The sequence below is a fragment of the Rhea pennata genome, chromosome 3, assembly GCF_028389875.1.
Source record: "Rhea pennata isolate bPtePen1 chromosome 3, bPtePen1.pri, whole genome shotgun sequence".
In the NCBI taxonomy this organism is placed as follows: domain Eukaryota; kingdom Metazoa; phylum Chordata; class Aves; order Rheiformes; family Rheidae; genus Rhea; species Rhea pennata.
In genome coordinates this window covers 97961864-97982912 of record NC_084665.1, presented here as the reverse complement: position 1 = coordinate 97982912, position 21049 = coordinate 97961864, and the positions used below count along the sequence as shown (strand labels likewise).

Below are 21049 nucleotides of genomic sequence, written 5' to 3'. Positions count from 1 at the left end.
TTTAGGATCAACTGTATAATAGTTTTTATAAGATGGTAACATTTCTCATGGTTTTTATTGTAGGTCATTGTAGTACTCCAGAACTTGCCCTAGCAAGAACACTAGCATCTGGAGAGTTCATTAGTTTTTAGTGTACATTGTCCTGTTCTCTGGACACATAATGGATTTTGTGTGGCGTCATTCCAGTACAATTACACTCTACCTAAAAATGAATTACTCCTTTAAGTGTAGAATCAAGTCCACCCAGAAGCTTTTTTTCCCCAGAAGTTTGACAGGAATGCATAAAAAGTACTAAGTGTTTCCTTGCACTTTTCACTAGTTTGACAATCAGCAAGAAATCTTCTCCATACTGTCAACTCTCCCAGCTAAGAAATAAAACCCACAGACTATTACAGGATTTACTGTATTTAATGATTTGTTACTCCAGACAAACAAATGACTACACAACAGGCTGCAAGAAAAAAAAAAAACATTTGGCATGTGTTGCTGCTGAATTCTCTTAAATTCACTCCTGGTGACAACAGCTTGTTTTGATGATTTGTCAGTAAGAATTAAGAATTAAAGCTTAATAGTTTAAGTGTTCATAAGCCTCCACATGGTAAAAAAATTGACTAGGAAACCATAGCTTATATTTTAAAAAAATGCCTGACTAGCACTACAATTATTCAGAAGTTCCTAAAGTTCAGACTACAGAGGTGAGTTTGGAACATAATTCTTATCTTCAAAATACAGCAAAACAACTCTGGTGCTATTTTAGGTGTCCTTAGTCAAAAAGGTGGTTTCTGAAGATTCAATTCAAGGAGTTAGAAGTTTACTTACAAGGCACAATACTGTGTTATAACATGACTGTAAAGTTAGTTTGGTCACACACCAAAAAAAAAAAAAAAAAAACACTGTACTGTTTCATAGCTAGCAGTCAAATTTGTAGGACTGGTATATAGTTCACTAAAGCTACCACAGAAGGAATAATTCTGAAAAAGTCAATCAAGTAATTCATTGCTTTACTTATAAGTACTACACTGAAGACAGCGCAAGAGACAAGGAAGCAGATTATGGCAGAAGTTGTTTAAGGCTGCTGTAAGTACTGATCAAAAAGTATATTAATAGACAGGGCTCTCTTGCATTTCACTGCAACAGCTTTCTTCACAACACAATACTGGATGAACTGATCCAGCTGAGGACTGCATTGCACAGAACAAACATCCAGAAACCTCAAATCTATTTTAAAGCTAGAGCTGTGTTAAAAACAGTGACAACTGCATGAAGGTAGTGCTGGATAAAGATGAATTCCTGACATATATTCACTGAAAGTATTAGTGTATACAAAGTCTTTTTAAATGTAGTCACGTGTTCACTGAACTGCTGAAACTTTGGTGAATGTATAGTAGGTGAAAAAATTTGGATTGCAAATGCTGAAGCAACAGTTAATTGTTTATGCATGAGAATGTCTGAAGGTGAACTTTGAATTGTGCAGCTAGTAAGAAGCAAGTCTCTACAACCAGCCTTTACTGCTTCCAGCAAATTTTGGCAATACCTGGATTAAACAAGAAGGGTACTTACTGCATCCTTTAATCAGTAAATAGACACGGAACAAAACTCCTAATTCAGAGGTGGATTGCATGTTGTGCTTCTGCATATAAACTAGATGAAAAAAGACAGGGCTGGAGTGCGAAGAGCCTAGCAATGAGAAGCTTGAGGATGAGCAAGAACCATAGTAACAGATGCCTGGGGATGCCCAGGGTCCTTAGGCAGCAACATCCAGGACTGACAACTCAGCTGCATTGCATGAAACCAACATAGCATCCTGCCCCATCTTCCCTGGACAAGCCGTGATCCCCCCAGTGGGAAGGAAATTCAATACTAGGTGACTTGACTCTGCAGCAAAGCTGGGTATCACAGCCCAATCTTATGCCCTGGGACACAAACTCCCTGTATATGATAGAGCCAAAAGAGGAAAGTAATGTTGAGCATTAAAACTGAATATGAAATATGAACAAAACCAACAAAAAGAACATTAAAGTTTAAGCTAATGATTAGAACTATTGCAATGAGGGCATTCAAGTAGTATTCTGTGGCTTCTTGATGTCCTCTGGATACAGACTGCAGGGAGCTTCCACACACTCAACATCGGGTTCCACCATAAGCATTTAAACTTATAAATAATTCCTTCTTTGTAAATTTGCATGTGGTCATGTTCAAACATCATTCAGTTAATATTAGTCAGAGTTCAAACAGACCACCTTGTCTCTACTTGCTATCAGCATTTGAATATTCATCCCCTTTCCATGTCTCATCAGTAGAGAACTAATCGGTTGCTGTTGGTCAAGCTTGCTTGGCTACTTCAAACCTTGACTATGTTTCAAACTTTGATCAGAATGCAACATCATGTCAGGTTGTCACGAATATGGATCATTGAGTAGATGACACAAAAGACAAAGCCTTTTTGTTCCTGTAAATACAGTCTAAACTTTGATCCCTTGTGTTCATGAATTCTTCAAGATACGCAACTGACTTCTTGAAATACTGGAACAGAATTAAAATTTCAAATTTCTAAAAGTATATAGGAAGAGGCAGACTGGTTTTGAGATAACAGAGCAGGGAACTGCCAGCTTTGAGTTTGCCAACAGGCGAGCAGGGCATAATATATTAATGATTTCTGTACACTTCAATAATTGTTTAACAATTAGTCTTATAAAACGTTAAACTACATTTCCATGTGCTTGCATGGACCATACTTTCCCCTCAGGCAACACCAGAAGTTTAGACTAACTACTTACTACTTAGACTAATACTGTCTCTTTTGTCTCTTTAAATATTGTCTCTTTTGGAGGCTGTCAAAGGACATTTGAAGACAATCATTTTCAGCCTTAAAAAATAAAGCTCACTAACTATGTAGTTAACATTTTATGAAAAGAATATGAAGAGTCTTTATGAATTGTGTTTATATAAACATAGGCTTGTAAATAAGTTGGTTTACACTAAATATTGGAAGAAAAACATCAAACTAAACAACATTAAAGAGAAACTAAGATATAAAAGTCAATTATTCCATTATTGAGAAGCCAGGCACCTGGCAGCTTCAAAGTTTAGCCATACTAAATAATAAGAACACTGAATATTGTCATTTACACTAATTATGTCCTGGTAGAGCAGAAGCTACTCTACAGTTATGAGAAGATTCCACAGTAACTTAAACAGAGAAAAAAAAAATGTGTTGAAGCTACTTATTCCTTACATACTGGGAACTCACCACTTTATCAAATAGATGTTTTTGGAATACTTTAAGGATAGTGTCTTTTTAACTATAGTTTTATAAGGGAATTGAACATCAGTAAAAGTAAAAGCTTTGTAAGTTGCATCCTTCTGAAAATGAAAGTTTCATCCAAGTGTTTCTAGCAATGTTTACTAGCTGTTTTGTCAGACTTCAGCTAGTTTTTATTAATAAACAAGTCTGCATAAGAGTGTCAAACACTTTCACGCCTAACTTGTATAAGAACCTTAAGCTAACAGAAAAGCAACATCAACCATGAAATAATTGCAAACAATTTATCAAACTGTACAAAGTTACACATATACATTTAATTATAAAACAGTATTTTCTATATATTATTCAAAACCAGCTTTAATGCTTTCTGATAGTGATACTCAAACAATATTCAGTTTTTCCACCCCCTTTAAATGAGTACACTTATTTCTTCTATTTTTACAGGTGCACAGCTGCCCATTTGGCCATAATTTCCACATGGATACCACATGGGTATGACTTCCAACATAACTTTAAATTACACTTACACTTAACTTTAAAGGCAAAAGACTGTTAACGATAGTAAACAGACAGTTCATCATCACTCATGTCTGAATCATCTTCATCCACTTCACCTTCAATGACTGATTTCTTTCCTTTGCAGCATGATACAATTAATCCAATTAAAAAGACCTGCAAATTTAAATCAATAGTACATTACTGTTATTCAATTATCATACAAAGGCAATACATGTAAAATTGAATGTAGTTGTGATGCAGGTGATTCAACGAACTACAGTACATAATTCAACTTGATTCAGTGATTTCTAAATCAAAGTACTTACTGCAATGAATGCCCAGTTCCCAAAATAATAGACAGCACTGAAGAACCAAAATTTATGAAGGAAGAGGTATGTCCGAGTAACAATACACTGATCTGAAAACAAAACATGTATTAGTGATATAACATAAGATTACTATGAAAATTATCCTGCAGTTGGAATTAGATAATCCTGAAGTTTCAGACAGTATTCTGCCTTGAAGAATGATTCCACTCAAGTTAAATGCACTCTGCATTATCAAAAATGCATACAAGAGATTATGGAACAGTGAACGTGAGAACAGATGGCACTGGAAGCTGGCAGTTACACAGATAACCCCACCACTATCAGGTATAACTTCTACAGTGTCAGTTATCACCTGTTCTGACCACAGATGCCCTGTTACACTCCTCTCCCATTTCAGAAGTACTGTAACAGTAAGTAGAAGATACTTTCGATTCCAAAAGCCTGATACATTTAATCTTACTCATTCCCCAACACCATAAAATGTTGCTACATCTAAACAGCATACTTTTTCCTCCAGCACAAAGCTGCAGATTTTGACATGTTAATTCTGTTAAGGCATTTCTGAGACTCTGGACAGGTTACATAAAAGTTTGTATAGCCTGCAACATTCAAGGGATCATGTAAAAGGGCAGTCAGCAGGACATGCAAGACAGAACTTTCCTATGCCAGTGTGGTCTCCTATTCCTCATCTAAGCTCCAGCCCAGACCTAACACCCATTTTGCAGCAGAAATTGGCATCCAAACAGTTTGGACTAGACAACACAAGTAAACCAAAATTTGCTTATTTTTTTCCCAGTTCTGGCCTCAGTTTTGTCAGTACTCTCTGCATGCACTTGAGCTATACAGACAATCCCCCTTTCCTAAAAGGGGAAAATAAAGGCTGCCTACATAGTTTAGGTTTTTAGTCATTTAAGTAGCAGGCATAACCTCACAGTTCTGAGGGCAGATATTTTGTTTAAAGACAGAACTTCTACATTAGAAGTACTAATGTTCAACAATCTTCTTGAGCAATACCACATATTATAGTGAGCTGTTTCCCAGGGAAAAAAAGTAATAGCTCTTATCAGGAAGATGACTTTGCCTCAAGATGACCTCCCCCAAGCCAAATCTCTAGAGGGTCTAAAACAGTTGTATCTGAATAGAGCAACAACTTCATTCAACTGTTTTCCAGTTATTTAAATTTGATGAAATTAATTTTAAGTCAATCTTCTGTTAAGTACTACTTTATGCAACAGTCTGATTTTTGGACTGTTAGCATGAGGGGTTGCAGAAACAGTATCAGTAGGTGAAAAAAGTTAGACAAATTCACGAACAACAGATCCACAGATACTTAGACTGCACAAGGGAAGTAACACCCCTAATATTCCCAGGGACACTGCAGAAGTACATGGGGAGTGACACACAGTGACCAATCTCACATACTCTCCTTAAATAGCATCTCTTATTGCCAGTGTCTAACAGATTTCAACAAACAGACCACAGGTCAAACTCAGTATGACATTTTTCATGCTATTTGTTACACCTGTGCTACTGCCTTCAAATTGCCTCCCCAGGTTGTATTAAAAACTAAACTACAAATGGACAGTTAGCAGCAGCTTTGAAAACTAGAACTGAATGGATAAATTGGAAGCTCAGTAGGATGTAAACTCCAAATAATTTCCCATGGGTATGATTCTAGTTTAGAATCTGAATAAGACAAAACTGACAAACTGAACTGCAATCTCTCTCTGCAGCATAACTGTTATTTTCATTTGTTGCATAAACATACATATACAAACATTGCTATATACTCAAACACAGTGCAGGCATCTAAAAGCCTTTTTAGAAGCCAAAACTCAGAGTTGCCAAAGTACTCTCTCCTGCAAGACAGACTTCCTTTGCAATCACTGCCTTCCAAAGAAAATCAGTTAACTGTATAACAGCAACATAGGCAAGAGTAGATGTTTATATGGACAATATTGCCAACTTTAATAACCTGCAGACTGTAAGGTAGTAAACCCAGACAAACAGAGGTCAAAGTCAGCATTTTAGCACTTTCACATGCTAGGTAGATATAAAACTTAACAGAGCAGCCAACACAAAACCTTAACATCTTCAAGCAGCCACCATGACTTTTTCAGCAGAGCTACTAGAAGCCTCAAACCCCATACTTATTCATTCCTTCAGATGTCTTCAAAACTAAGTGTCAACTATTAAACCAGAATGAAGAAAAACATCCAACTAACATTCATTAGTTGTAGAATATTTTTCACAGCCCCTACATGTATGACCTTCTAGACCTTACCCTTACCAGAAGGGAAAGGCAGCTTTAAAAAGTAGAGGCCCATGAATCAGAATTCTTAACTTACATGAACATGAAAAAGCAGACAGAAGTAGTTTGAGCTTAGCACAGGACTGAGGGTTTAGCAGGGATGGAAGAAGTAAAGTTTTATCTTATAATTAGTATCTTTGTTAAAGCTATCCTCTTAACTTATCTGCTCCAGAGATTAAGTCTGTCTAGTATCATCAGCAGTAGTTGTTTCTTATCTTTATTAATTTTTAAGTTTGTTGCTTGTCTCAGATCAAACTGGAATATCTAGTTCTATTCTTTTCCATCTTCCAGAATTAAGTTTTTCTTTTTAGCTCACTTACCGCTGCATAGCTTATTCCACACTATTATATGTATACACTAAGCCCCTAGACTGGTGTGTGGCCAAAGCCTCAAGAGTTACAGGTCAGAATGTTACTATTGTACTATTGCATACCTACTATCACACTGAAGTTACTAAAATTCAAGGCTGTTTTTGGATGAATATAGTAGGCCCATAACAAGCTTCTGCCAGCACTGCCAAGTCACATGTTTTCTTATGCCTTCATCTAACAATGTTATACTTTTAGTCCTTTGGTTATAAATGAAAGTGACAAAAGGAAGCTTCTGATGGCTGAAGTTCAAGCTATTTATAGCAAACACTTCTGTCAGCATATGCTTTTATCTAGGCTTATGCTTCCACAGATATGTTAACACATACACAGTTAATGCATCTTATAGTAAAGCTCCAACATTGTTGATAGGAAACAGCATTTTTATTATCTCAAGAGCCTACATAAAGTTTATTAATCACTAAAAAAGCAAATTAAGTTAGTGAATTTACCTTAGTTCAAGTTTATACATAGGAGATACTACAATTAGAATAGTACCAGAGAAGTACATACCCCAGGCAGCAAATGCAAAGCAGCTAAAGAATGTGCAACACGAATAAAGCAATGAATATTGCAGGACTCCACAGGATACATGCCTTCTACCTCTAACTCCTAAAGATACAGTTAAAACATAATTCAATCTGAAAAGACTCATTCCATTTTCTTGTACATCACAAATCCTCCTTGATTTTTTAATATAAGAGAATAACTTGTTCTGTCACAAGTGTTTGCATCTAACACTTGTTTGCTTTAAAGTCTGATGTTTTAAATTTAACATGAAAAATATGTAGTCCATTAATACTTTTCCAATGTAGGTATGGTTGAGAGGTTCTCTAACAATATGGTCAAAAGAGCTGATGAATATAGCTGCATTTACTATTTTAATTACTTGGCAAAGGTCAGAATCAAAAGTTTTGGAACAAATTCCAAAGTCAATTAAACCAATGAAGATATAGTTGGCATACCAGACTTATCTTCTTAGCAAAGTAGATTACAGTTATGTTTCTGTACAAACAGCTAGGAGTAAAGCAGACATATTTCTTCTATGAAGATGTCCCTTACAGCTTATATTTGTTCCATGCTGTAGAGCACAAGGTTCTACTGAGATACATATGCTGATACTTCTCACTCTTGCTCATAGCAAGATATCTTGAACAAAAAGGTTCCCCACAACCCAGAGGGAAATCAAGCAGTAACTAGAGATGATCTTTTTGCTTCCCTCCATTTTCCTTTAGGGTTCCTTAGGGTTAAACCTACTGTAAACCTACTATTTTCTGGGTTTTCACAAACACTAAACAAGGCATATGATATGCAAACAGGTACATTCTGCAGATAAAAGCAAAATAAAGCTTCAGTAGTAAAAGAGTTTCTTCCTAACATAAGAATGGAAGCACAAGCAGGCATTTGGCTGAATCAATTTGGAAAGTCAAGAAGGACATGAGCTAAGAGAAATAGCGCTTTGAGATTTCCCCCTCACCTCCCCCTCCACCACACCACTCAGTAGTACATATGCTACATAAGAGGAAGAATAAATTGGGTAGAATACTGTTCACAACATTCCATTATTTCCTAGCATGACACAGCCATAAAACAAAAGTGAAAAAGTTTCAAATAAAATAGGAAAAAAGTGAAGACCTAATTGGAAATAGGATAGTCAACACCATCTGCAGCTCTCCAGCTGCTTACCTGAATTAAACAGTTAGAGACCTTCAGATGGCTCTCTACAGTAATTAGATTAAAGAGACAGTAAATATTTTGGAACAGTTTGACCTTGAGAAAAACTATTTTAGTGAAAAATATTTCAGTGTCATAGGTTCAACTAATGACATTTTAGTTATTCCTTCTGAACTAAAACTTTAGTAAATAGGCTAACGATGTAACATGGTGTTTTTCCTTTAAATTCTGCTGCATATCAGATAAATCAAAAATTATAATAAAATCCTGAATTAAATGTAACTTTTATCCAGAATGATAGTTAAAAATATTCCTTTAATAATATCTTGATCATTTAGAGTAAAAATCACATTGAAAGTTACCAAGATTGATATATGAATTGTCACTACTTGAAGAATAGAGTATATTATCACTTGGTCAGCACTATGTTGATTGGTTGACTTTACATGAGGCTCAGTTTACTGGTAGTCTTAACCAAAGTCTTCTTCCAAGAACTGAATTAGCTTGTTACTTAAGGAAGACAAACTAAACATAAAACTGTTTCCCCTTCATAAAGCAATAATTTAAAACAATTTTTCCATACTTCATCATAACTATGTATTTTTTCAAAAATTTAAGTCTCATTTCTTTTTGATCAGTTCCCACTGTAGTAGAAAAGTCAGCTTTAACTTTTCCTTTTCAAAATCAGTAGAGCATTTTCACCTGAATAAGCACTCACTTTGAAACATATAACTAACTAAAGAGCTGAGGACTGTGGAAAAGCTTGATGTTTCAAAAGTAGTAAGAATAGTTAACTCCCACATATTTGTTTAGGCAATGTGAAAAGAGTCCACAAAACTAAAAGGAGGGGCCAGAATCCGCTTATCAAAGGCACTACAGTTACCAAGCATTTTAAAAATACTAGTATTAGAAAATATTATAGTTGTGCTTAATTCACTCACTCATGTCACTCATCTATTTGAAACATCATTATGAGTATCTACACTCATGAGTATCTACATTAATACATAGCTTTTTATTAAAAAATTTATAAACACAAAAATCAATATAAGAGATAGGTAAACTGTATGCCAATTCATGCTATAGACATGGAAAATTTCAATGGTTGCTACACATTTACAAACTGCCCAGTGACAAGTACCTTTAAAATTAAAGGGGTAAGTTCTATAGTGTAAAATTCATGAATTGTACCTGATAAAATTTCATCCTTATATTGGACAAGTTGACTATGAGCCAGCAATGTGCCCTTGTGGCCAAGAAGGCCAATGGGATCCTGGGGTGCATTAGGAAGAGTGTTGCCAGCAGGTCGAGGGAGGTGATCCTGCCCCTCTACTCAGCCCTTGGGGGGGGCCTCATCTCGAGTACTATGTCCAGTTCTGGGCTCCCCACTACAACAGAGACATGGAGCTACTGGAGACAGTCCAGCATAGGGCTATGAAGATGATCAGAGGGCTGGAGCACCTGCCCTATGAGGAACGGCTGCGAGAGCTGGGCCTCTTCAGCCTGGGGAAGAGAAGACTGAGGGGGGATCTTGTCAATGCGTACAAGTATCTGAAGGGAGGGTGTCAAGGGGACAGGCACAAACTCTTTTCAGTTGTCCCATGTGACAGGAAAAGAGGCAATGGGCAGAAATTGAAGCACAGGAAGTTCCGTCTGACCGTGAGGGGGGATTTCTTCCCTGTGAGAGTGACGGAGCACTGGCACAGGTTGCCCGGAGAGGTTGTGGAGTCTCCTTCTCTGGAGATGTTCAAAATCAATCTGGATGCAATCCTAACATGGTCTGGGTGACCCTGCTTGAGCAGGGGGGTTGGACTAGATGATCTCCAGAGGTGCCTTCCAACCTCAACCATTCTGTGCTACTTTATGTTTACTATTAACAGAAGTATGACTAATTTAGGCATAGTGACATCTAAGCACGCTTTTAAGGAAAAGACTGCTTGCAGATATAGGAGTCTCACTAGAACCTAGAAATGATTTCACATACTAACAACTCATTTTTTTTTTTTGCATATTATGCAGTCCATCTCATCCCTCAAACAATAAGCTTTGGCAAAAGCATGCCAAAGGAAGCAGTTTGTTAGGGAAGTGCTAAATATGCATGAACAATGCAATTTTAAAACACTGGGATTCCTTGGGAGTCTGTGACCCATACTGTTTCACCTCTTCATTAATGAACTGGATGAGATAACACAATCACAGATCAAACAGGAAGGGGGGGCACAGTGGCCCAGCACACTGGACAGTAAAGCTCCTGTTTAGAGAGCCCATTTCTCTAACTCCTTGAAATAACAGTCCTGATGAGGTTAACAGAAGACAAGTCCCACATCTTGGATGATAAGAACACCATGTAACAGCGCAGACTAGGGATTGACTGGATTCAAGGTAGCTTTGCAAAAGTGAGCCAGTGGACAGAGTAGAGCATATGCTAATGTGCATTTCCAGCTGAAAAAAACTGCATACTATCTGGGCTTCACTAGCAAGAATGCAGCCAAGAGGTCCAGGAAAGTGATTATTCCCCTCCTTTTCAACTCACCTGTATTTGAGAGTGCACGTGGAATACTGTATTTTCGACCTCCTCAGTACAAAAACTGAGGCACTGGAGCAAGACCAGCAGAGGACCACTACAACAGCTAGAGCAAGCAACATACAATGGAAATGTGTTTGTTCAAGTTGAGGTAAAGGAGTTTGGGAGAGCATCTTATTCTTACCTTTGCTATACAATGGGGATATTTAACCAAAAATTTAATCAATTTTTCATGCACATAGAATAGTAGAGTACCTGTCATTTAGCAACATAACACCTTTATTCGTATGTTTGAATGTGTTGAGGTCATTCCAGGACTACAGGCTTCCACAGAAATATGTTTAAGATTCACATATCATTTTCATAAGATTCTCTGGAAGTAGTTTCATGAAGTGGCAGTGGCAGCTGCCTTAGCTTAGAAAAAGCAGTATTTTTCTAGGATTGAAATAATTGCTCTTTCTTGTTGATTAGACAGGTAAAAATTGAGTCATGCCCTTATACTGCCTGTTACTCAGTAGTTCCCTCATTAAAACTAGTTTATCATACTTTAAGCTCCCCCTATGTCCCATATTCTTTGAGATATATACACACATATATAACTAATACTGCTCTCATTCAGCTGTTGATCCCATCTTTGCACTTCATAATTCAGTGCCTCTGTCACTGTTTCTCTAGTTTCATTGCCTGAATCTGCTCTTCAAAGCTTTTACAATTCTAGTTCGTGACATCACATACCAGTTGTCTTTCCCTCAGTGAACTCTTTCCAGAAATTGCATCAAAAAAGCTGAAAGAGCAACAGCTGGAAAGCTTAAGCAATTATACAACCTTACTACTAGCCTCAAGGTTAACTTTGACAAACTTAAACCACTGATTCCTTATCAGACTGAAAAGCATGTTGAAAAATATACTACTGAAATTGGTTCATTTGCTTCTAGCAAAGACCTGAAAACACTTTCCAGCTGTATGTGGCTATAACAGCTCTATTTAAAGGGACAGCTTTAACACTGATGTTGCAAGTTTACAGCATTTTAAAGTACTACAGTGCAGAACAGAAGTTTCAGATAGATACCAAATCACTCACATGTTAAACAACAGTTTCCAGCTATGACTGCTTTAAATATAGTCCTAACAAGCACAAAAAGGTGTCTGCTGTCTCATTCCAACTTTCAGTTGGAAGCATGAGAACAAACTAAAGAGAAATTGTAGAAAGCAAGCGAAAGCATAGGTTAATCAACCTAGATACAATCCAAAACTATTTTTCAAGAAGAGCTGCTCATTGGCTTTGGAATCAAGCCCTGTTAAAGGAAAGTAATTAGCAGGAGCTATACAGCCAGGAAGCCTGGAAATCAAGGTCTAATAAGGAAATTGGAATCTGACTTACTATCAGTGAAATGGAAGAAAGAACTACTAATCTGCAAAGGTACTCAGAAGCATATCCTGCTCCCACTGAAAGATATCTGAGTTGTCATAAATACTTTAAATGAAGTTAGCCACATTCCAACAGATATTTCAGTTTGGATAAACTGGCCTCAGAGTAAAATTCCCTCTGAAAGTGCTGATTAGTTCTAATTTAGAGTTGTGGTAGTATTATCATACATATGACTTAGATTTCAAGTACAGTATTTGGGACAAATTATCATTTAGGAACCACTGCTTTTCCAGTGACTCAAGTTATAGATAAGTTGCATCTGGTATTGGATATCACAATATCTACAAGTCAAACAGTCTAATGTAATTCTAGACAAAGTCAGGAAACACAGTTGAACTAACATGAATCAGTATAGTAAAATAAGATCTGTCATAAAACTATCTTATAAGAAAAGTTACAGTTTGGGTGTTCAATAGCTGTGTATTTACTTTGCAGTATAGGAACTACTGCATAATCATAGAATGGCTCAGTAACTTAATTACATACTATGAATGTTTACACTAAACAGTTCAAGAATTCGCAAGCTTATCTGAAGCTGGACAGTGAATGCATCTATTCAGCTTCATCCACTGTATGTAGTAAGAGGGTGCTGCCAAGGATTTCTGCATGTTTCTTCTGAGTATGTTACATAATGAATTCATCAGCTCTCTATGCCACAATAGACCAATATGATTAGATCAACAGAAGCAGCTCCAAACATACATTGACAATACTCCCAATATTGGTGATGTAATTATTTTTCTCAGTTATAAAGGTTATGTCTTGCTATTTGCACAGAGGCCAAATGAGGCTCAAGAACCATCTTAGAACTATCACTATTGAAAGGACTGTTTTGTAGGTCATGTTGGTTGTCCCCCTCAAAAGGCACTTATACTGTGGCTCCCCAGGATTGAGGGATATGCACTTACTACAAGCCTCAACTCCAAAGTACTGACACCACCAGAGCATTCCAGTTCACTGCTGAGCTTAAATCCAACAAGTAGAATTAGGATGCTGATTCCAGACGAGTATATAAGGTTGTAATAGCTTTATTGCTCAACCCCATTTAAAAGCTCAGAGTATTTAGTATGCCTTTTCCTTCCAAGAAAACTTAACCGAAGAGACAAGAGGGGTAGAATTCAGAGAAGCTAACAGCAGTCCTCCATGAGGGACAGTAAAAGCTATAGGACTGATATATTTCTACAAGTGTCTGTAAACAATGAACTGCAAAATGGATTTAAATCACAACTATTCAAATAACTTACAGCTACTCTATCAGGCTGACCAGAGTCAAACATTCAGTACTGAACTTGATATCAAGTTCTCATGAACCCACGGTTTGACCAGTAGAGCTCATTGTATAGAGATATATATCTATTCCTTTTAGTTCTGCTGCATTTCTAGCTTCACTATACTTTTAGCTTTGTTATATTTGTAGATTGTTTGCTGTTAATTTTAGTGTTGTCTAACATCTGTTATGTTTAGAATCTAATTCATATACTTGACAAATGATCTCTAGTTCAGCACAATTAATCCTGGAATATGAAAGAGTCCTGGATACCCCTCTGTTAACACAAATTACCTTATGTTTCTTCAAAAGCCATAAATGTCTTTCAGCCAGAACACTAGTTTGAAACTGATGTATACAAAACATACCCCACTGAAGGTTAAAGTTTCAAAAATATAGAAGTTATTCTAAGATTAGTTGCTAAAACAGATCAGATCAAATCTTTACTACTCTACCATCTGAAAATACAATTGAGTATTTAATATAATAGACAAACTTATAAAAGCTTACTCAATCAACTTATCTACTAAAGGGTCATGGTATTACATTTAAGGAAAAAAGTACCAGTCAAAACAAAGTTAGTTTTATAAAACAAAGATAACAAATACTGAACTAAAATGAATGAAAGTATTAAATAAAATCTAGCACCAAAAGTTAAAAGGTTGCTCAAGCATTTGTAGTTTAACTTAGACAAATCTGAAACATGTGCACCTAAAATATTCTATTGTTAAGGATATTAAACAGCCTAGTTTCTATTTTAATGATTAAGAAGTTTAATTGAAAATTCTACTTGCCAATATCTTCTAGCTGACCATAAAGCAGAGAAAACCAGAATCCACAACCATTTCTATTAGTCTCTATTATAAGTATTAAAAATGGCAGGTACTACATTTTAGCTTTCTAACATAACCCATCCAAGCTGACTGGATCAAACAATCAAGTGTTTTCACTACTAAGTGTTTCTTTTAAAATTTGAGGTATTTCAAAGAAACTTCTTCATTTATAAAACTTTAGAGACCTGATTATCTGTAGTTAGCAACTACTCCATAGCCTTTTGATCACATTAACATTCACCTTTTACAAAAAGCCATTTATCTTCTGCTTACACTATGCCAGTATAGGACAACACAAACTTCTCCACCTCTTTCCTATTAAGAAAAGCACATGGCTCATCTCCACTGTAAGGATGCATGTTAACAATGGCAAACCAAAGCCATCATTTGCACAGTCCAATTCTTGTGTACAGCACAGCAGAAAACTGCTTTAAGCATTAGCTGTATTTTTCACTGCTCAAAGCAAATTAGGGAAAGATACATAAGGAAAATATTCAAAGTCCTCAGAAAACAGTATCAGGTACTGGTGGAATTTAGGAAGTCTCTCAGTCTAATCCCACTTCCTTCAATTAGGCAGCAAAGCCTCAGAAAGTCAGACTATTTATATTCTCCCCCACTTCCCTTAAATGGGCTAAGCTTATCAATACCACTGTATATATTCTACTTCCAGCAAATTAGTTAAGCTGCAAAACTGTTTACAACCTGCTGAAAGCGATTTAATTTTGAAAGATTTTGCTTTTAAACTCTGCCACAGAATATCTGTATTTAACCACAAAAATATGGCAGCTTGAATATGAATCGAACTATTACTTTTATGCCAAAAGATCAAACAATTCAGACTGCATGAAGTCTTTAGAACAGCCATCAAAAGTAGAAAGCTAGAGGAATGATTCATTTTAAGTCTGGTATGCAGGAAAGATAGGGGAAGAAAATCCTTAAGAGATTTTGTGAGCTATCAGAAATAAAAAACAAACCCACATAGCAAATTTGAAGTCAAGCTTAAATACAGAGCAGGTAGCCCTGAAGAAAACAGACCACAGCCTAAAAGAATAGGTAGTTTACTCCAGGTACAAAGAGCTATTTAGGTATCACTATTAGTATAAAAAAATAAGAGTTGCTTAAATTTACGTACCACCTTTCTCAATACCACCCACAAAATAAGAAAAATGGAGGACCTGCTACATTTTTAGAAACACAGTCAGTTCTTCATTTTGAAGGACAAATCTTTTCCTGAGATCAATTTCTTAAACAAAAGACTAAAGGGATCAATAAAACTAATGGTGACTGTAAGCTACAGGATCAGTATTGCAACACCATGTGTTATTCAGATGGTTTGAACCTGGTTTCATTAAGAAACCAAGCTAATGTAAACATGCTAAATTAGTATTTTCCAAAAGTGGTCTGGGCCCTTCCACCTGCCCTGACATTAAACAGCTTTCAAACACATTCTCAGTTTCAGCAGTTTCACAGAGCAATAAAGATCAGAGAAAGTTAGTGCTACCAGTCTGTTGAGACCTGCATACATGGAATATCAGGGAAAGAGTCAACATCATCCTTCTGCTTGCTAATCACTAATCACTACTCAAACAGCTCCAAGTTATTCACGTCTTCTGTCCAGATAGCAGCTGGATAGAGTGATAGGTAACAATACAGTAGATGAAGTATTGTACTTGCTCTCAAAACTGAGAACTAATCAAAATTGACAAGATTACTAAAAAGCAGCCTGCAAGGTCAAGTTTCATTGGAATGGTGCTCATGGAACAGCTTATATTCACATCTTGATTTTTTTTTTAAGATTTGAACTTCAGTGCAGTTAAGGAAATCTGCATTTGCTACTGTGTTACACAATTCAGCATAACACTTGTACATTTGTATGGAAGGCATGCACTAAAGTGACATTTCAGATGCCAAACTATTCACTGGAAGTCTAGGGTTTGTTTCCCTTAAGGGTTTCTAGATACATATTAAAGTAAATGGAAGATTCTGTGAACTAATTAATTGGAAAGCATTTTTTTTTTTTTTTTGAATAACTGTTTTAGGAGAAACCGTATGTAAAAAAAAAAAAAAACAAGTTGCAAGGTAAAGTTTGTTTTCTGAAATTAGTCACAATAAGCCTTAATATTAGACTAGATCAAATGCCTCAAACCATTAAAATATCGAGCAGCTTACTATAGCAGAGCATGTATATAGGGGATGTTATAACAAGAAAAAAAAATGCATCTTACCTTCAGGCGCATCTGCATCACATTCTTTTGATATAAATGTTGTCACATTCCTTGATTGGCCATCAATTGTCTTATTGCTCTGCTTTATAAATAAAAGCCTGATTAATACATTAGTCTACAAGCAGTATTCATCTATACACAGTGATGGTTCCCAAAACATCTTTCACTAAGTTGTTTTATAAAACAAAGCTGCAAGTCTCTTACAATATGCAGAAGGCTAAGATTGTTCTTGAACAGTATACATGCAATCATGCTCACTTAAGAGTGATATAACACAAATATTTAAGTGTTCATCTAAAAAAACAGCTTGTTTTTCAAAATTCACTCAAGACAAAAACTTCATTTCCAAAACTGAGTCTTAACTTTACACAAGAATTCGGAATTCATCTTTAGTGATGAGGCCAACACATTAGACTTGCATAATAAAACTGTGAATGCAGCATCTTCCTAGTCTAAAAGCCAGAAAAGTTTGGAATACTTGAATGGGAATGTTTAGGTCCTCAACAGTTTACTTCAGTAACTTGTCTCCCTCTACACTGCCTATTTAAGTATGTTGGATAGTGTTTTATACCTTTGAAAAACTGGCCATTTTAGAGGTTACGTGAAGTTTTTACTTTCCAGATTTGCTTTTGAATCATTAATTTTAGCATTGTTGAACACAAACCCTTTGTGCTGCATTGATATCTGCTTATACTAACTCACTTCCAGGTTCTTCTCTGCTGTACTTACGATTTCCTAAATGGGAAGCCCTCCTGAAGAATTAGTAAGGGCTTTTCTCCCTTTTCTCCTGCAGTCTGAAGAAAAGTCCTTAAAACCCACAAACTAGTACTTAAGAACTGTCTGATAAGTTAACTCAAAGTTTACTGAATGTTTAGAACCTTCAGAATTAAAGCTGAATTTAAGAACTAAACCTATCCTCAAAAGAACCAGTTTGAATAAGCAGCTAACTTGCACTTCATACAAATACATGAAAGTACAGACCATTGTAGCATCAGAAGAAACCAATTATGAGAGGACAGAGAAATCAGGAACCAAAGCAGAAACAAAGTAGTAAAAAAAAAAAAACAATATGTAGATAGAAGCAACAGAATAAGAACAGAAGAAATTTCAATCAGTGAAAGTGTACATTTATCACAGTGTTGCATCAGATTACTTCAGCTGGCTGTCACCACTACAGCTTATACTGCTCAGTGCTTCTGAGTAGAACAGTAATATGGTATGAGAATGCAAAGAATACAGAATAACAATCAGACTCTTACCATCCTGAAGTTTCACCTTCATCATTTCACATTTTGCTTTAAGACATGATAAACTTAAAGTAAAACATGAATAGCCAGAACTGCAAGTTTCTCTTATGATTCCCATGCTTTTTCCTAGTCTAATATTCTCATTGTCCATGAACACTTGATTTAGACTCCTCATATATACAAATTCAACTGTTTTCTACAAGTTCAAGGCATTGGACTCTACCTTGAGGTCATAAAACAGGCCTCTCCTCCTCTAGCAATCCTTTTTCTTACACAAGCAAAACCTTATAGGTGCATTGATAATTTTGCATCTTTGTATAAGACATGAAAAAATTGCAAAATAGGCATAAAATATTATAAAGGATAATACCATAAAGTGTTTAAAAACAGTAATTGCATTTGCCATGGTAAGAGGAACAGTAGTCTCACTAACCCTGTACCAGTGTTCCTCATTGCTACTCACATTGAGTTCGAAGAACTTGAAAGTATCTTATTTTTTGTTTACTATGAGACATGGAAATATTCCAAAAATTATGCGGGTTGTACAAGTTGCCAAGGAAACTCACATAATGGAAGGACTGAAAGAGACTGGGACTGTTTATGTAAAAGTGAATTAAGCAGGAGTTTGTTTATACTCATAGCAAAAAAAGGAAAAAGTCAAGGTAATTAAGTGGGTCTGAAAGCTGGCAAATTAAGATTCCACCACCTTCTCTAGGATACCTGCCCAGCATTTAATCCTCATAACAGTTTTACAATTAAATATTTTTCTATTTTAGCTTATGTCTATTGGACAAATTGACCATGAGCTACTAATGTGCCCTTATAGCCAAGAAGGCCAATGGGATCCTTGGGTGCATTGGGAAGAGTGTTGCCAGCAGGTCAAGGGAGGTCATCCTGCCCCTCTACTCAGCCCTTGGGGGGGGGTCTCATCTCAAGTACTATGTCCAGTTCTGGGCTCCCCACTACAACAGAGACATGGAGCTACTGGAGACAGTCCAGCATACAGCTATGAGGATGATCAGAGGGCTGGAGCACCTGCCCTATGATGAACAGCTGTGAGAGCTGGGCCTCTTCAGCCTGGAGAAAAGACATAGGGGATCTTGTCAATGTGTATAAGTACCTGAAGGGAGGATGTCAAGGGGATGGGGCGAGACTTTTCAGTTGTGCCCAGCAACAGGACAAGAAGCAACAGGTACAAACTAAACTACAGTAAGTTCCACCTGAATACGAGAAAGAATTTTACTGATAGTGATAGAGCCCTGGCACAGGTTCCCCAGAGAGGCTGTGAAATCTCCTTCTCTGGAGATGTTCAAAATCCACCTGGATGCAACCCTGTCTGACACACTCCGGGTGACCCTGCTTGAGCAGGGGGGTTGGACTAGATGATCTCCAGAGGTCCCTTCCAACCTCTGTCATTCTGTGATTCATTGCCATTGGGCATTACTGGCTACCACTAAGTAGCATCACCTTCTTTAAACTTTGAACTCTTCCATCAGGTATTTATAAACATTGATAAAATTGCCCATCCTCTCAGCTTTTTTCCTCTATAGGCTAAACAATGCCAGCTCTCTCAGCCTGTCTGCATTAAGATAAGCTCCAAGCCCTTAGTTATCCTGGTGACCCTTTGCTGTATTCACTCCAGTACACCCACATCTTGCACTGAGGAGCACAGAACCAGAGTTCTCACCAGTACTAACTAGAAGGGAAGGATCACATCTCTTAACCTGCTGGTAAGTTTTCCTAAAGCAGCCCAGAATGTTGTTGACCTTTCTTACCTGAAGTGCACACTGCTGACTTATGGTCCACTTGGTTCCCCTCAGGGCCTCTTCTGCAAAGCTGTTTCCCAGTCAGACAGCTAGAGTAGGTACTGGGACATAGGGCTAGGACCTGGCATTTGCCTTTTGTTGAGCATCATGAAGTTCCCATTAGCCCATTTCTCCAGCAGTACTGAGCTTCCTCTGAATGGTAGCACTATCATAGTGTAGCAAACCCATCAAACTCCTCTTATTATCTGCAGACTTGGTCTCATCTAGATTAAAGATGATCTTAAACCCCTGGAATACACCACTAATTACTTGCCTCTAGCTGACTTTGTATCACTAATTACAACCCAGCAGTTCAGTCATTTTCCAATCCTGCTCACTGTTCACTTTAGTTCATACTTCAGTCTGGAAGAGACAATATCAAAAGCCTTGCTAGTGTCAAGATAAATATCCACTGCTCAACCAAGCTAGTCACCTGATCATACAAAGCCATCAAAATGGTCAGGTATGATTTCCCTTCCCTTTCATAAATCATGCCAACTCCCCTCAATCTTGTGCTTCACAGGTTCCAAAATTGCTTCCAGAATTTGCTCTATGACCTTACCAGGGAGCAAGGTAAGGATGATCAGCCTGTAAATTCTGGATGCTTATTCTCTTGGAGATAAGGAGTAACACTTGCTTTTTTACAGTCGTCAGCAACCTCCTCACGACCTTTCAAAGGCTGAAAGCAGCCTTGTATCAGCAAGCTCCCTCAGCACTCATAGGCACATCCCATGAGGTCCAATCTGCATGTCCAGTTTAAGTGTTCCATAACCTGTTGCTGTTCCCCTGAGGGTAAGTCTGTATTGATCCAGACTTCTCATCAGGAGCCTAGGATTCCTGAAGAGCAAATCTTATCAGTAAAGACCAAGGCAAAGGCAACAATCAATACTTTGACTGTGTCCCTTGTCACCTTATGTTCCTTGGTCCACTCAGCAGTAGGCCCCCATTTCACTACTCTCCCTTTTGCTACTGACATGCCCGTAGAAGCCTTTCATTGCTTTTCACTTCCCCCACCCATTTCAAATCCAGATGGAATTTGCTTTCTTTTTATATCCACACTGTCAATAGCTCCTTGTTCATCCAGTGCAGGCCTCCTGCTGCCTTTACTATTTTTTCTGCTCATTAGGATGGAGCTGATCCTTGAAGCAATCAAACAAACCCTGCTGTCCCAGACCCCTCTTTTCTCCAGGATCATATCCCCATGGGATTCTTCTAAGCAGATCCCTGAACAGGCCAAAGTCTGTTCTCCTGAAGCCCAGGGTTATGATCCTGCT

The 21049-nt window shown here is 37.2% G+C and overlaps 1 protein-coding gene across 4 annotated transcripts in view; it reads right to left on the bottom strand.

Annotated features, from left to right (window-relative positions):
• Window positions 1-408: 408 nt before the first annotated feature.
• The window catches only part of LMBRD1 (LMBR1 domain containing 1), a 68857-nt gene continuing 48216 nt past the window's right edge, over window positions 409-21049 (bottom strand). For 2 of the 4 annotated variants that reach the window (XM_062572863.1, XM_062572865.1), the window contains exons 14-16: window positions 16724-16805; window positions 4090-4181; window positions 409-3937 (exon numbers count right to left, since the gene is read on the bottom strand). In XM_062572863.1, the coding sequence (XP_062428847.1) occupies window positions 3818-3937; window positions 4090-4181; window positions 16724-16805 (294 nt within the window). In that variant the 3' untranslated portion in view covers window positions 409-3817. The remainder of the gene's footprint in view (window positions 3938-4089; window positions 4182-16723; window positions 16806-21049) is intronic. The other 2 variants (XR_009958023.1, XM_062572864.1) reach the window with 2 other exon arrangements.